Below are 18,046 nucleotides of genomic sequence, written 5' to 3' on the forward strand. Positions count from 1 at the left end.
GTCAATTGCTGCTCTTCTAAAACATTAAATATATATGTATGTATATTCTAACAACCTGATTATAAAGAAAAGAATTAATGTTAATAACCTAAGAGCTGTTTTGATCTGCATTTAATGACACAAATCATCCTAAGAAAAAAGCTAAACAGTACCCTTGGTTATTTAGCACTTGGTTATTTAGCACTATGTCTCCAAAAGAGTTCCTTCCTTCAGATTACTATCTTTATCCTAAGAATCTATTAATGTTTCCTGATGATATAATGTGCAACACAATTCTGTCATGTCAAAGGTTGTAATATTACAAAAGTGAATATTTGCCTCCAGTAACTTATGTATGGCATAGCCCTAGAGACCAGGATGTCTCTTTTTCATTCTTATGTGTTTTATTTATTTAGATTTCTGAAGAAAAATAATTTCAACATTAAATATAGCATCATATTTATTAGATACTGAAAGATACTCTCAAATATTCAGAATGTTAGAGTTAATATTTTATAGAGATTACCTTATACAAAAGGTAACAGAAAAAGTACAGAAATTGGAAACATAAACCCATGGTATTTCTTTCTCTATTAAAATTAATCTATCCACATTGTGAAGTATATAAATCAACTTTAAAATAGTTTAAGTTAAGTTTAAATATTGCAAACTTATACAACAGATCTGATGTGAAGGGAAAAAATGCTTATTTCTGATCCATGCAAAACCAGTAAAGTCTTGTAATACTGTGAATAAGATTAATTTCCTCTCCCTTCCCCTGCCTACCTTCTGGAGGATCTACTGATGATCAGGAAAATGGCCATAAAACATGGGAAAGAAGTGCAAAGAGAGAGGAGACAAACTGATTAGTGGGAAGAGGAAATGAAAGGAAAAAAAAGAAATTAGGGGTCCAAAAAACCCATAAACATGAAAAAAATGCCACATTGTTATTTGAAAAACAGCATCTACCAGTTAAAACAATTTATTATGTTTTTAAAATTCTTTTACTTTCTGTATCTTTCTATATTTTAGGTACCATAGCATCCTTTTTTCCCCTAGTATACCTTTTTTTAAAATCACAAATCCTGCCATAAACTTTTTATTTAAAATCGATAAATCAACATGAAAAAATACCTTATTCACTTCCCATGCCTTGAGGTGGAAAAACCCATTGAGGAGCAAACCTTTACATTAATTTTCAAAGAACTTAATTTCTTTAAAGGAAAGTTTTAGGTTATAGACAGAATACAAATAGCACAAATTTTAATGCTATCATATAAAAAAGTTTACCACTACTTTGAAAGGTATGATCACAAAAATATATTAAAATTAATGTTTAAAAACATCAGTGCATTTATATGGTTTACAAGTTATGAATGCAACAAAAATGAGATTTGTTTAAAGTGTCTAGGAAGGCATTTTAGAACATCAATGAAATGCCAGAACGTAGGAAAGAGAGAAAGTACCTGTGTACCTCCGACAGAGAGGAATCACTTTCATCAGACCTACAGTGAAAGAGTTAGAATTATGAGGGAAAAGAATACAGATGTCAACAGGTAAAGACACTGAGATTGAACTGATTCAACAGTATGAATAACAGAAATACAGCAAACATTTCCTTTACAGTGCCCTGCTTTTCTATTTGCACTGGATATCAGCAAATTCAGTGACAGCTAAATTAGTTAAAATTTTGTGCTTATGTTTTCTACCAAGATTTGGGGGGAAAAACTTTCTATTACTGATCCACAGAACCCATCTATCCTCACTTTCTAAAATGTAGGCCCTGAAGAGGAAAAACATCAAGCAAGTGAAATACATCACTTCAAGACTCTATTTAATTTGACTAGTACTAGAAAAAATTTTCAGTTTCAGTAGTCATTAATGAACTTTATTCCTCTTGATAATTACTTTAGATTTAGACTCTCATGTGGAAGTTGCACAAATACATTATATGTTTGCATGGAAAGCAAATCATTCAAAATTTAATAACCTTTGTGTTTTTTTTTTTTTTTTTTTTGCGGTACGCGGGCCTCTCACCGCCACAGCCTCTCCCATTGCGGAGCACAGGCTCCGGATGCACAGGCTCAGCGGTCGTGGCTCACGGGCCCAGCCGCTCTGCGGCATGTGGGATCTTCCCGGACCGGGGCACGAACCCGTGTTCCCTGCATCGGCAGGTGGACTCTCAACCACTGCGCCACCAGGGAAGCCCCAACCTGTGATTTTAATTCATCTCAAAAACATGGAGCTCTTCTGATTAGGCAGTCCCTCAGTAATAGTTGGGAGGTTTTACTGGGATTTTAAATACAGGTGAGCCACTCCTGTCAGCCTTAACCGGAAACCTCCAGGACTGACAATAAGTCTGGTTATCGTGAAAATCTATTTAGCTTGTATTATTATACAATATCCTTGGGAAGAATGAGGATAGAGTGAGTGCTGGCATATTATGTAATCAGAAACAATGTGTGGGACCTACTTCTAGCTGGTGAAATATGCTAGACTCAAAAAGGAGCCCAAAGAAAGTCATTAAAAAGGTAGGTGAGTTTTTTGAAAGTGTAGTCAGTTATTCCAAGTTTTAGTTTATAGAGACTACAACAGAGTCAAATGATTGGTAGGTAGCTCATAAACTATTTCAGTAAAAAGTACAGAACTATAATTAGATTGTCAAGATTATCAAAAGACCAAGAGAAAAATTTTATGACTGTGAATGCAAGGGAGACAAAATTTAGTAATTCTTCATCATTGCTAGTGAAAATGGACTTCCTAAAGACATTCTTAATGTTCTTCTACTCTTTCTCAATTAAATGAGAGGTATGATTTAACAATGTTCAAGAGTCTTTTTTAAAATATATTTTAAAAAAATACCTATCTAGATCATTTGAAAGGACATGTCATCTGATTAAACTATATTAAAACCTAATTTTAATATAGTTTAATCTAACTGATTAAACTATATTAAAATCTAATCAAAAATGTTATCCATAAATTAAGTAGATTAAAGAATCTTTCAAAATGATGGTGTGTCTCTCTAAGTCTATAGAGCCATTTAGCATGATCTAAACATGCCAGACAGATCTTAAACAATACCCTGTAAATTTCAGAAATCGTTGATATATACAGGGAGATTATAGCATAGAAAACAAAGAACTGGTGTGGGATACTGAATATCAAGTACATATACTATCCAATATGTTATCATTCAAAATCAAAGCAGACAAGTCAGTTAATAAACACCTTATGGTAACACTGTTAGTATGAAATTCTTGCAAGAGAGATTCTGGCTCAGTGTGGGAATATTTTTTCACTTCAAATTTAATGAAAATTATATTTTCCATACCCCTCCAACTTCTCTTCCCCAACAACCCACCCTGAGTTCTACCCCCTCCACCCATAAAGGTACTCTTCTATCCCAAGAATACAATTACTCAAGTTTTGTGGTGGATTTAGAACAACCAAATGATAACAACATGTTACACATATGGCAATGCTTTTGTAAGCTGTTATATCCACCAAAGGTAAAATAATTTGCCTCTTTTCAATGCAGGCTGTCTGGATTAGAGGCTTTTATAGGCTCAATGAAGCTGAAAAATCCCAAGAAATTTAACTTCAAGTGGTCTCAAAGATTTTTCAATTCCAATTTACTTGTAGAAGAAAAGGTAAGATAAGTGCTCAGTATAGCAATGCAAATCTATAGCAGGGAATAATGTTCAGCAGGAAAATTAATTTCTCTAATTTTGTCTATATGGTTCATTTCCCATTGGAAAAACACATGAAATATGGCAAGAGTTCACAAGTCAGACTCCATCTCCCACACAGAGAGAAGGCTAAATGTTTTCTACAGACTGTATTGAAAGGTTCAGAATATTATAATGAATAATTGGGGCTCTTTTACATAATGACTTACTTATCCTGCTGAACTGATGTGTTTCCCTGAGAAACAGTAAGACGATTAAAAACATTCAGTTCATTACGGGGCCGGCTTGGTGGGGAAGAAGGAGGTGAAAGACTAGCCTCTGAGGTTCCAGAATCTGAGCTACAAGAAAAAAAGAACATTAAATAGGTGGCTTTAATTGGCTTTGATTTGTTAGAAATGTTGTAAGAAACATGTTTTTTTATAAAAGCTTTTCATTATACAATTCCTTCCTTGCTTCCTTTCTTCCTCTGTTCCTTTTTCATAAGATAAAATGCACTCTGAACAATTTAATTAAAAATTTTTTCCACTGATATTGGCTCGGTGCTTTGTGACAGCCTGGAGGGGTGGGATAGGGAGGGTGGGAGGGAGGGAGACGCAAGAGGGAAGACATATGGGAACATAGGTATAACTGATTCACTTTGTTATAAAGCAGAAACTAACACACCATTGTAAAGCAATTATACCCCAATAAAGATGTTAAAAAAAAAAAAATTTTTTTTTCCACTGAATCTTGTTACATTGGCCACAAGATGGCACTAAAGAAAAAGTTCTGTCTGCTAAAATCTAAAGTCAGTATAAATAAAGCAAGCCAAATTTAAAATTATACAGTTTTAGAGTTGAGAGCAAGTTGTTCACTTTATAGATGAGGAGACAGACCCTGAGAGTTTAAGAGGAATTTGCCTATTCAATTGATTCATTCATTTATTTTTAAATTACTTATTTGCTCCATCCCCTATCTCCTACTTATTCTTAAGACATTCGATTCAGTAGAAACAGGTAAATTACATCTTTAAATACAGGAAACAAGGATGATTAGAAGAGCAACCTCCATGACATTCACGTCAGCTAAACCAGTGGTCAAAGTAGAGAGTGTGCATGGTGGTACAAGGGAGGAGGATGGTATAAGATCATCCACTTGGGTACAGAAAATATATGAAAACTTCTTTCATAATTATTTTTATGTTAAAGAAATTGTCTTTACCAATACTTAAATATAGATTAGCATTGATATTCCTACTCAAGAGCATGTCAGAGATCTACCTGCTATATGCAGCTCCTTAGGAGACCTGAGGGAGATCTCAGTGTGCCACAGGGTAGAAAGGTAACAGTGGCTCTAACCCATTTATAACTTTCTGTGTGTTGTGGTGTTGCAATTTACAAATGTCCACGTAAGTGGACCATCAGATTATATTGTGTACTATTAAGTAAACTAACCCTCACAAAACACACAAATAGCTTTTAAACTATTTCAACAAAAAAAACAATTAAGGATAATACCAATTTAAACATAAAAGAACAGCAAGAAAATGGCACAAGTCACACATCTTCTAACACTAGATTTTTGTTAACCATTTTAAAGAGGTGAAATCAATGTCAGTTTTATCAGATGACAGTCAAAATTAATTTCAAAACTTTCTAGAAGACTATCTGTAGTTTTAATAAACTTCTCCTGAAAGGTATATTAACTCCAAAATGATATGCACAAATAATTGAAAAATAAATCAGACTATATGAATGGGGACAAGTGCTCAAATTTATTTACAAGTATGTGTTAACAAGAAAGTTAGACTACTTATACAAGCCAACAGCACACTTGATTGTCTTGATTAGTCAAATCAGTCACAATCCCAGAGTCAGTCTGAATATGGAAAATAATTTCACTATTGTGCTTTAGCATCTAAGTGCATCAGACATTTTATACTATCTAGTAGATAAAAAGCATGGGTAACTTACTGTTTTTGTTCCTTGGCCTTTGATTTTTCCCCTTTCTCATATGCCTTTCTCCTTGTTACAGGGGAAGGCTCTGGTAACTTTTTTTCTGATACAGATGACTGTCTGGAACTAAGAGAGAGAAAGGTTCTATAATCATCTAATTTTAAATATATACGTATAACTTTGGCACTCAACCTAAATATTTAATAGATTAATAACTGGAACTTGAGAAAGATTATTTGGAAATAAGAAATAGAACTAGGACAGGAAAATATCACATGAGTTATTTTAATTAATGGGAGCTTGATAACTATATATTTAATTTTTAAATTGGCAATTTTGTCAAATACATACATGCCCATTATCTTTGAATGTAAACATCAATGCTATACTGCCAAATAGCTAAAATAATTTTTTAATTTTAAACATTAAGTGTTTAAGTTTGATTAGAATTGCTTCAGTTGAAGAAAAATTGTCTTTATAGTCTTGCAAGAACAAAAATATTAGAATATCAGAATATGAGAAACAATGAGACTTAATGAATTAATACTTACACAGTCACAAAAGAATACTACAGGTAATCACAAAAAACTACAATCATTTTACTTAACTAGTATTTAAGTATTAGTTAGCTATATCTATTTTAGTACTAAAAATATTTTTGTTTTATTATAGACTTTAAATGTTCAATAGTGGCTATGTAATTAATAATTTAAGACTATGATTGTTGTGTACAGTGGTAATGAATTTTAATTGAAAAAACTGAATTTTTTGCTATCCTTGACTAGCTTTATTAATAAGGAAAAAAACCACTAAGGAATTAGCAAGCAGGATCCCCAGAATGGGCTTACAGTGATTCCTATTTGAAAGTGAAAACTAAATATAATTAAACTTCACGTGCCTGATTTTTCTAATTAGAGGAAATCACATTTTCGAAGTTCTGCATCATTTAAATCATAAGGCCCACTTGAGTAAATTCTTTTACTTTATGCAATGGAAGTCATGTAGTAATGGGATATAAGAGTTACTGCACCAAGCACATGACCAACTTTTAAATTTGTACAGAATTACACAAACATCTTAATTTATGAAAACTTAGATAATAAGTCATGTGAAGAGACAGTGTCTAAAAGACATTTTCTACAACCTGTCATGAATGATATATTTTTAAAATGAAAAACAAAAGGGCAAAAGGAAGGTATTACCTGAATTCTGGATTCCAGGTCATAGATTTAGTCTTGAAGTTCCAAAAGTCTCTATTCATCTGATAGACTAAATGCTGAACACATAGGAGTCTCTAAAATCTGTTCTCAGTTCTATATCACTACCTTCACCAAAAGCAATTCTTCCACTGTTATCTTACCAAAAAAGCACTGAAGCCATAAGCTATACTGGTTAGCAATCTCTAAGAGCAAATCTAATAGTTAATTACATAAGTCACCTCAAGCACATGCAAGATAGTTCTGTCATTAAAATTAATTTTGGAACTAAAGGTAGCAGATGGGCTTACTGAATGGAAGACAGTGAAAATATCTTTATAAGATGAAGAAAGTTATGGGAAACAGATGTTCAAATTAGGGTGGGGAGTATGACATACAGAGTCATATAGTATGAACCATTTTTTGGGCAATATTTCCCAATGCAATGATGTGTTCATTCAATAGATCATCTGCTAGATCACACGTGAGAGTTAGTTTGGAAAAAAGCCATTAAAAATCTTTACCAGTGAATGACTGATGTAATTTTAATATAACTAACAACACACACACACACACACACACACACACACACACACACACACACACACACTGGCCTGTGTAGGGAAATCTTTGTTCTCAAGATAATAATGAAAAATTTTTAAATAAGATTTGTTTTGAATGGAATGTTTTTTGTTAAGATTATCATAGAGAGGAGAGGTAATATTTCCTCCTTCAAATCTTTAATAATACAATATTTATACTTTGTGTGTACACTCCCAGACGTGCAATGTGCTTCAAGGCAAAGAATTAGGAAAATTCAAAATGTATTATTTGTAACTGACATTTGTATTTTTCTTTAAAAGTGTCAGCAAAGGTTTACTATCTTGACCAGGCTCTTAGAACTAGGATATAATGTAATTTAGAGTAAATTTAAGAATCTTTAAAGCTTCTGTTTTATATAATGGTTTTATAGGTATAACTTTAATCTAGTTTAGGTGTTTCTAAATAAATTTTTTCTGTAATTCACAACTCAGCCTTTATAAAAATTATAATCTTTAAGAAAGACCCTAAAACTTAGAAATAAGACAAAGCAATTCAACAAAGAACATCTCATTTAAATTATTTTGAATGTCCCAAAATTAGGAGACACAACACCTAACAGAAATTACTTTGAAAACTAGAGATCTTATTTACATAAATTTTAAAAAATAGAAATAAGAAATTAGCAACATGCATTTTTTTTTTTAAAAAAGAAAGCCAAAAGAAAGGAAGTTAGTGTAGCTGGGCCAGACTTACATGCTGCCTATCTTAGAAGGGAAGCCAGATGGGGGAGGGAGCATTTTTTCCCTAGCAGAAGTACTTGTCTCTGTATTCATTCCAATCTCTTGCCCTTCTGCAACAGGTGTAAGAGGGCCAGGCAAGGAGGCATCTCCTGTACTAGTGTCTGAAGCTAGTTCACTGCTATCTGCATACAGCAATTCCATTTGAGTGGTGGTTCTCCTTCGGGCCTAGTCAGAGAATGGAAGGAAAAACAATCATGTGCAAATTTTCGCAGGGAAGATGACTAGGCGATATTTAATATTCATTTGAAATAGGTAAAACATTTAGCATGTCTTTTCCTAGCAAGTGTGTCAAACATAACATGTAAGATAGTGACAAGCCAGAGCTACAGCCAGATAAGACCTTTAGAGGCTGTAATAATAGCCAACATTTCTGTTGGATGCCAGAAATTGTTATAAATACTTTACTATATTAGTATATACTATCATTATCCCAATTCACAAATGAGAGAACTGAGGCACAGAGAAGCTAAAAGTCCAAAGTCACACAGCTAGTAAGTGGCAAAGCCAGATTCAAAACCAGGCAATCTGCCTCCAATATTATTGTGCTATACTGCCATTCATCGCCAGCTCCCTCAACATATCATTAAAAAAAAAAAAGAAAGAAAGAAAGAAGAAAGAAATTAAACCAAAAGATAGTTGCAGGGACATTCAACTAAATTCTGATGTTTCCCAGGCTTAGATGATTTATTTAATATAAATTTTAATTTCATTTTACTATAAATTTTTACATCTGTTTCTCCTTTTTTATGACCCTGCCCCCTGACGCTTTAACTGGGTGTTTAATCTGCCTGCTGGATATCTACCACCAGTCCATACCAGCTTTTGTCAGCATGGTGAGGCAGGTGAAGGTTATTTTCCTAGAATCTAAATTTACCATAAGCATTCCCTTCCATACTCCTGAAAAACCAATGGGACTACCTTGTTGTTAACGCTTAGAGTTGGCTGCTATCGCTAATGTATTAACAGATAATCAAGGTGTTTACCAGATTAGAAACCTCTAAAGGGCAGACAACCTGTTTTATTCAACTTTGTATCCCCTGCATTTAACATAGTGCTGGTAAATATCTATTTAAAATATATACTCAACTTCACTTTTTCAATGAGTGAAAAATAAATAATATGAGAACCTTTTAGGCATCTTTGCAGTTCAAAAGGAGTGGTAGATAATACCTGAAAACTTTTGGAAAGAGAAAGCCCTGCAGGTTAACCTTTTACCCTGTCAGTTCTCCCTACTGCAAATTGAGTCATTTTCTTGGGAATTCCGAACCACGGTGGGTTTTATTAGGAGATGACCTTTAGGCTACCACTTCACATTTCTCTCTGGCTTTCACAAGGCCTGAAAGACCAAGTTACCTTAGGAGATTCTCTCCTCCACTTAAGACTGGATCCAAACTATACTCAAATGCTTTCTTTGAGTTTGGGTAACTTCTACTTAGTCACTTAGAATAATAAGACACAAACCACATGTCACCAAGCCAGTACCTCAAGGACCATACATAAAGACTGGAGATGTTTTTCAGTTGGCTAGCCCAGTATTTTAAAGATAAGGAAATTCTCCATTAAAATCCATATTTAAAGCTTCTCTTTAAAAAGTTGAGGATCTGGTAGCCTTAGGCCCATATTCCATCATGGCAAAAATAAGCAGTAGTTGAGTGGTGGCTATTTGCTTTAGATGCAGCATGTCCACTTCAGGTAATCATAATAATCCCTATTAATTACCTTATATTCAGCCAAATTACTCATTTATATTACCTGGCTAACCACTGTGGGCCTTAAATCCATCCTGTCCATTAGCACAGTACTATTTTGAGTCCTGATTTCATCCATTCATTCAACAAATATTTACTAAGCACTACAAGAATTCTTTGTTTTCAAACATCTTAAGATAGTTAGTTAATTCATCTAGTACCAATGTTACCAACACTCAATCTGAAATAGACCATGTGTTTCTTACACATTTAACAGTATGTATTCTTTATTTTTTTAAGCTTCACAAATATACATTATAGCATCAATTTTCAATACAAAATGATGATTAAGAGTTGGCCTATTCAAACCACCTCAAGACACAGTTAAACAAAATAAATAAGGAATACTTGAGGACATACTAGAATGTTAAAATTTCAAAAATCTCCTGTCAATCTAAATTATTTTTAAGGATTGTTTTCCATAATCATATGTTATCTAGTAGAAAAAGTACAAGAATACAGTAAATCACAAGTTTCACAAAGGAGCAATTTTTCAATATAAATTTTTTTCAAGGGGGAATATGATAAAGAACTAAATTTCTTACACATGAAATCTTTGGTAAAAGCATGCCTACTTGCTGACCTATTAAGAGTCAAACCTGAGGCCTATGTGATTAATAGTAACAATAAAGAACGGCAGAAAAAATGTTTACCTGGTATTTTCAATTCTCCTTACCTTGTTTTTAGGTTTCACTTCACCACAAAGCTTCATAAGGTCTGAAGAGAGTGAGCTATGTGCAAATAAGTAATTAACCACATGATTAAAAGGGAACTTATAGAAAACTGTATGTCCTCTAATGAGTACAAGTATGGAAAAAAATTTATATGCCTACAGAAAACACAGAAAGACAATATTTAAAATCAAAATAAACTAATTAAAATAGTCCATTTTCCTTCCTTAAATATCCCAGTATTTTTATTTTAAAGTTTTTGATGGTTAAACATTACTTAGTTGGGCTTCCATATTACTGTTTCTAGTTCTCTTCCCTTAGCCATAAAATCCAAAATTATTTGTTTTATGGTAATTCTTTGATGCACAGGATAAAATTATTAAAAATATTACAGAAATAAGTCAAATCTATTAAGTTTCTAAAGCCTCTCTTACCTTCCTTCTGATCCTGGGCTGTTTAAAGGTACATCCTCATCAGTGCTGTCCTCTACATTTTCTAAAAAAATGTCCAAAATGTAAGTATTATCCACATGTCACAATTTGAATGATGACTGTAATCCCTATGCTATAATAAGCAACAGCCCAAGTTCTCTCAATATGGGCACTTTGGTTTTAGTAACTGAATCAAATTAGAAATGTAAAAAAATATTTCTAAGAAACTCCTTTGATTATATGCCCTAGGATGAGAAAAATATGTTCAAAATAGGAAAGCTATGAGTTGAATGATAGAACAGCATTCACAGGATGGAAATGAGATCATGTATTTATCAGAGTATGTAGAATTATTTATATATTTTTCAGAGTATGTATTTATCCCACACCATCCATTTATCCCATGTATGAAAAACCACTGAGTAAAACACAAGATTAAAGTAAATGCTGCATGCGCTCCCTTTAATGTACTGAGCCAACTTCAAAAACTACATAGGTATAAACATAGTTGTACTTTATCAGTATTCCAACTTATATATTTTCCTTTATTTTTATTTTTGTTTTCAAGTAGAGAGAGAGCATGTGTGTGTGTCAAGGTATTCAGGAGTTACATACCAGCATGCAGCTCATTCACATGTACATAAAGGACTAAAACTACGGGTTTCCATGCAACAGTTTTGTAGATAAATACAAACAAACCACTGCTATTTCAGAACAACTGTAGCACACTAATAAAAAGAGAGGAAAAAGCAAACATATAAAACTAGTAGGAAGTCAGTAAATAAAACAGCCACTGAAAGTAAATTATTTAAAATGTCAGTGAGCCCCTAACACAGGTGCAAGTTTTCAAAACTTATACATTTTATTATAAAGCCATTCCACAAAACTAAAGGCAATACTATCAACAATATATATGTTGGGGACTTCGCTCGTGGTCCAGTGGTAAAAAATCCACTTCCAATGCAGGGGATGTGGGTTCGATCCCTGGTCAGGCAACTAAGATCCCACATGCCGCAGGGCAACTAAGCCCTTGCGCCACAACTACCAAGCTCGCACGCCTCAACAAGAGAGCCCGCCTGCCGCAAACTATAGAGCTCATGTGCTCTGGAACCCATGCACCACAACTACAGAGCCCACGTGCCCTAGAGTCCGTGTGCCACAACTAGAGAGAAAAAACCCACACACCACAACTAGAAAAGCCCAGGCACCGCAACTAGAGAGAAGCCTGAGCAGACCGTGCACTGTAATGAAAAGATCACTTGTGCCTCAATAAGATCCTGTGTGCCGCAACTAAGACCCGATGCAGGCAAAAAATTAAGGAAAATAAATAAATAGAATATTTAAAAATAATTATATATATGTCAGTGAAAAATATACAGTATTCATCCCCCTTTAACTTTTACATTTATATCATACAGGTGGATTATGCTCATAAGTCAACTAATTCCTTTCTCAGATGCTCCCATTCTTCCTCACTGTTTAGCAGACACTTCGATAGAAATTCAGTAATACTTGATAGCATTATCTAAAATGGAGCCCATCTAGGACCCACACAAAGGGAGTTTACTTTCCGAAATGAGCAAAATGGTGGTCTTGAAGGCAATGTGTATCTCAAAGCCCACGCTTGCAGGCTGGAGGATGTGCTTCAAAGAAAGGATAATTGAGTGCTAAGGTGACTGAATTAGTCAATAACATAGAAAATGTAAAGAAATGACAAATCTAGTCTTTATTTTTCCATGTATAAAAGCAGGCTAAGATTGACTAGTAATTTTCTTGTAGGGAGTGATGAAACAAGTTAGTATATTAAACATCATATGAGTGCTCAGTAAAAGCTACTTAGCTCTTGCATATGCATATATGCCTTATTTAGAGATAATTACAGTTTGACATAACCAACCCAGCCAGAGGATACAACCCTCCACCCAGACATTCACCAAAATAGACACCTCTTCAGGACTGAGCTTTGTCTGTAGCACTACAGCCATCTGGGCAGCAGGACATGCCATCACCTCACTGCTCTACTCTCAACTCTAAGAACATAATTCCAGCCCAACACCAGCTTCTCTTCTCATCACTGAGCATTAAAGCTAAAAGCAGAGACTTAAAACTGCAAAATGCTTTAAAGTTCATACATATCGGTACACAGCTGCATAATCTCACATCACTAGAAGTTAACCAAACAGTTACTATTAAAGTCTTTTTTAAAGTTTATATAGGTATATAGATATGTATATATGTATGTATATGTGTGTGTGTCTGTATATATATATATATATGTATATATACATATATATATATATGTAGTGTATGGAAAAGAGTTAACATAGCAGCCCAGAGACTACTATCCTTAGAAAGGCCTCCTTGCAAGGTTGGATTTTGTCTGTCATCTGAAACTTGGCTCTCAGAGTATCCCTAGTCATCAGTTAACTAGTGAGGGAAGTTCATTATACCTAGAACATTTGTGCAAACAATATGGCTTATGCTGAGAACTCCTGCTTTCCTTCTGGAGTCTAAAATTCTCGTATATACTAGACAAAGCGTGCCTATGTGACTAGTTCCCAGTAAAAACCTCAGGTGCTGAGTGTCTAATGGACTTCCTTGGGTGTACACTATGCACACATGTTGTTGCATTTTCATTCCGGGGGAAAAGTGCATTCTGTGTGATGTTTCCTGGGAGGGAGAGAGCATAAGGCAGCCTGGACATGGATTTCTCCTGACTCCATCTGAGTCTTTTTCCTTTACAATCTTGTTGTGTATCCTTCCTACATTGCTCTCATGAATCTTTGCCATGAATACAACTATATACTGAGCCCCCTGAGTCTTCTAGCAAATCCCCAAACATAGGAGAAGATCTTAGGAACACCAACATAGGTAGGGAAAAAAGAAGGGGAAAATAAAGATGTTCTTCAAAGGCTACAACAATACAAGCCTATCAGCATGGAGTACTGGCCCTTGCTCCCCCTCTAGCCTTATATTCATCATCCTACACCACATACTTGTTGCTCCAGAGCACCAACCTGCTTGAAGTCCTCATTCATACAATATTTTGGCTAAATGTCCAACTTTTAACTTACTCCCTGCTCAGAGTGACTCTTCTGCCCAGCCCCTTTCCACCTTGTCTCTTGCCTGGCTAAATCTTTTTCTTCATTTATGTTTCAGCTCAAATTTCACCCCCTCCAGAAGGCCTCCATCAACTCCTCCATTCTTGTTGGGTAGCCCCATTCTGTGTTCCCATAATTCCCTGTACATATCTCAATCTCTGCCCTGTCTGCAATGTATCATAATCTGTTCATGGTCTGTCACCCTCAGCAAGGTATCAAGTCCATGAGGGCAAGATTCTGTGTCTTATTTATCTTTGAATCCCAGCACCCAGCCCAAAGTTGAGATAAATTGAAACTAAATAAATATTTTTTAAAGCAATGAATATGACCATCTAGTTTCTGTGTATTTAACTTCCATGTTTTTCTCCTTCCGTGCTTTTCTTCTAAGCACCTCTGGTCTAGATTATGGCCTTAGGGAAAATTTATGCCATGAGTCACAGGTTATATCAGCTGAATGTGTTTCCCCTCTCTGTTTTTGACCCTGCTTTAAGCTACAGATAATTAAAAGTTGCTTGAAAGCTGTGAAAAAGTAACAATGCACATCAAATAGCAGTTTAATATTTTCTGCACAAAAGGACATCAAAGAGGGCATTGCATTTTTCTTCCAAGTTAAAAGAGATAATGGACTTAAATAAGAATTTACTTATTACTATAAATTGAGCCACTAAGATGAAGAAGAACAAAGAAAAGTCAGAGGAGGAGGAGGGGGAGAAGGATAAGAGGAAGGAGGAGGAAGAGGAAGAGGAAAAGAAACATGCTTAATAACACATGGAATGGCAAAAATTCTGGTTATAATTCAGAAATTTGGGCAGCCTAACATGGTTCCTTAATATAACCAATCCTTTTTCTACCTGTCTTTGTTATAGCTTGAGCAGGATAAAAGTTGTAGCCTGTCCATATCTGTATTATGGAATTGATCTCAAGGAAATACTATTTTGAGATTTAACACACAGGGTAAACGTCTAAAAAAATCAAACAGGGCTTCCCTGGTGGCTCAGTGGTTGAGAGTCCGCCTGCCAATGCAGGGGACACGGGTTTGTGCCCCGGTCTGGGAAGATCCCACATGCCGCGAACAGGCTAGGCCCGTGAGCCATGACCGCTGAGCCTGCGCGTCCGGAGCCTGTGCTCCACAATGGGAAAGGCCACAACAGTGAGAGGCCCGCGTACCGGAAAAAAAAAAAAGAACCAAATAGTTCATGTATTTTATTTGCATCGTTTAAAATAAATTCAGATTCATAGGTTATGTTTATTTTAATAACCCAGAGAGGAAATTACATTTAATCTTTCAGTTACATTCCTCTCCATCAAGTATTAGAAAATTTTGACAGCTGCGTGATTAGAAAAAAGTTAAGATCAGATTTTGAAATAATTTGAAATAAAAACTGGTCCAAAATAATCATTCACGAAAATTGCAAGTAATAAAATTACACTGATGCTTCTGATCCTTCATGTATATAACCACTAGGAGGAGTATAGATACTACTCATGAGTGGGTGTAGTTCACATGAATGTTGTACTGGCAAGGGAAAATGTCAAAAATCTCAATACTCAGTGATATCTAAAGCTCTAACTTGAAAATATTATAATTATAAATAATGTTTTAATCTGTTCATTAAAATCCTTTGGATAGTTTTATTCAAGTTACAATATTAAAATATACGTGGCTTAATTTTATAAAACTTAAGAACAACTGAGAATCTAGCAAATATAAACCAAAAACAAATATATATAAAAGATAAATAACACAGAAAGTTATTTATGAGGGTAAAACAACAGATTCAAGTTAACAGATAGATTTAAAAATTAAAAAGGAATATATGTTCCATTTTTTACTACAAGAAAGAGGGGCTTATGAAACTGGAACCAAATCTGGAGTTCAAATAATAAAATAGAAAAGTAAACATACTTCTTTAAACATCTAAGAACTTAAAAATCAGGAAATGTGTAAGAAAGACAAAAGACTTAGTATGTTTGTGGTCACAGATACATTTCATAAAAGATCATGCAAAAACCAGCTCGCTGCCAATAAAAATTTTTAAATAAGATGTACCACAATTAGTGTACATGAACAATTAGTAATTCATGCAGCTGTAGGGTACACAGAAAGCTAAACATACTTACCTAATGGTATGCTATCTAGATCTGTGTAAATAACAGCAAAAAGGAAACAAAAAGCAATACTCCAATCAAAACAAATCCAATGTTAACTCTCATATAAAACAAGATTATGTATCATTTATAAGATATGTAGAATAGATGCCATAGCAAACACTTATAAATTTATTTTTTAAGGCAGTTAGATATGTAAAGTAATGAAACTTGGTTAATACTTTAAATAATTTAAACAACCAATTCAGAAGCATGGTTGATCTTATTTATTCATAAAAACTAATTACTTAATAATGCTAAGGAAGCCTTTTTAAGTTGCTAATCATTTCTTGCAATGACAATAATTACATCCCCCAAAATTTATACATGCAAATTAAAGCAGGAATAATTATCAAAAGCATAAGTAAATATAGCATCTATTCAGTCAAGCTATAGGGAAAAAAGGTAGAGTATAGCATACTCAAAGAGCAAAGTTACCATGCAATTTATTTAACTAAAATTTAATCCAAATTACCTTGTAAAGCATGACCTAGTAAAGCATCTAGCTCAGGATTTAATTCTGCTTTCTCTTTCAACATATGAAATAAGAGCTGGTTTTGTGTAGCACTGGTTATTTCAGTTTGTTTAAGCCGACCTTCAAGTACTTTAATTTGAGCCTCTTTCTGGGCAGCCTGAAGACCCTATAACAACAACCCCCCCAAAAAAAATTTATCTTAGATCATACAAAACAGAATCTACCACACAAAGATCTGTATCAAATAGCAAATGCATATGATGTATGGACTTTTACATTAAATAGATCTCGATTCATCCCAGCTTCTGCACTTGCAAGCTCGTTGACCCTAAGCAAGTTACCTTATCTTCCCGATTCTCAGTTTCCAAATATTCAAATGATATGAATGATTCTTACTTCCTTCCACGTTGTGAGGATTAAGTGAGAGAACAAACCATTAAAGGTCTAGCACAGTCTCAACGTGGGAAAAAAGGTGAGTCAGAAATTATCACCTTTAATATTTAGGCAGAAGTTTCTGAAGACAAGGAGAGTGCAACTGTATTTTTTCCTTTCTGATTTTTTTTGAGCACCCTAAGAGATTTTTCTTTTAACTTTTCCTTTGTTAAAGTGAAAAAGAAATTATTCTTTAAGTTGTTTACCTGTTCTAATACACAAGCACAAAGATGAGAAGCTAATGGAATTGATGTAAATACTGCTGAGTTTTCTTAACTCTAAGGAAAAGAATCTTCCTCCTTATTACAAAGGAAAGGGTCAATAGAGAAAGATAAGCAAAATTGCAATGAATTAACCAAAGCTTAGGTTTTCAATAATAGTGTAGTTAGAACTTACCTTATTGATGCCCATTGACAGGAAGTGATCTAGCAGGTATCTGGCTTCTGTAAGTGTACAAGCATTAATGACTGCAGTGACATCCAACGTTTCTCCTTCTTCCTACATCAAACCAACATATGATGTATCATTACCTTGACCTGAATGTATTTAACAGAAGACAAAGCCATTGTTTCATGCATTTATTTGATATCATTGGATTAACTAATGTGACTCCACAGAAAAGTATAAAATATGATCCCTACTCCAAGAAACATATGGTCTAGTTTAAAAGACAAGACATTTGAGCAGTTAAGAACTCAAGGTTGATTAATACATTATATATGCCTTGTGTAAACAATAATAATATCACAAAATAGGCACAGAAATGGAAAGCAGGCAGGGAGTGGTATACATGCAAAACCTAAGAATCACATTAAACCATAGATAGAAAATACCTTCATATAAAAATTCAAAGTGTTTTTAATGACAAAAAATACAAAAATACTTCTTATTAAGTC

General features: G+C 34.2%; 1 protein-coding gene across 11 annotated transcripts in view; it reads right to left on the reverse strand.

Moving 5' to 3' along the window:
* The window catches only part of KIF21A (kinesin family member 21A), a 158,203-nt gene that overhangs the window by 17,338 nt on the left and 122,819 nt on the right, over window positions 1-18,046 (reverse strand). For 3 of the 11 annotated variants that reach the window (XM_033412363.2, XM_033412359.2, XM_033412367.2), the window contains 10 exons: window positions 17,547-17,648; window positions 16,719-16,884; window positions 16,217-16,237; window positions 10,998-11,058; window positions 10,569-10,623; window positions 8,098-8,309; window positions 5,624-5,731; window positions 3,881-4,009; window positions 1,446-1,484; window positions 766-780 (listed from right to left, as the gene is read on the reverse strand). In XM_033412363.2, the coding sequence (XP_033268254.1) occupies window positions 766-780; window positions 1,446-1,484; window positions 3,881-4,009; window positions 5,624-5,731; window positions 8,098-8,309; window positions 10,569-10,623; window positions 10,998-11,058; window positions 16,217-16,237; window positions 16,719-16,884; window positions 17,547-17,648 (908 nt within the window). The remainder of the gene's footprint in view (window positions 1-765; window positions 781-1,445; window positions 1,485-3,880; window positions 4,010-5,623; window positions 5,732-8,097; window positions 8,310-10,568; window positions 10,624-10,997; window positions 11,059-16,216; window positions 16,238-16,718; window positions 16,885-17,546; window positions 17,649-18,046) is intronic. The other 8 variants (XM_033412365.2, XM_033412362.2, XM_033412369.2 and 5 more) reach the window with 6 other exon arrangements.

Source organism: Orcinus orca, chromosome 11 (assembly GCF_937001465.1).
Source record: "Orcinus orca chromosome 11, mOrcOrc1.1, whole genome shotgun sequence".
Lineage (NCBI taxonomy): Eukaryota > Metazoa > Chordata > Mammalia > Artiodactyla > Delphinidae > Orcinus > Orcinus orca.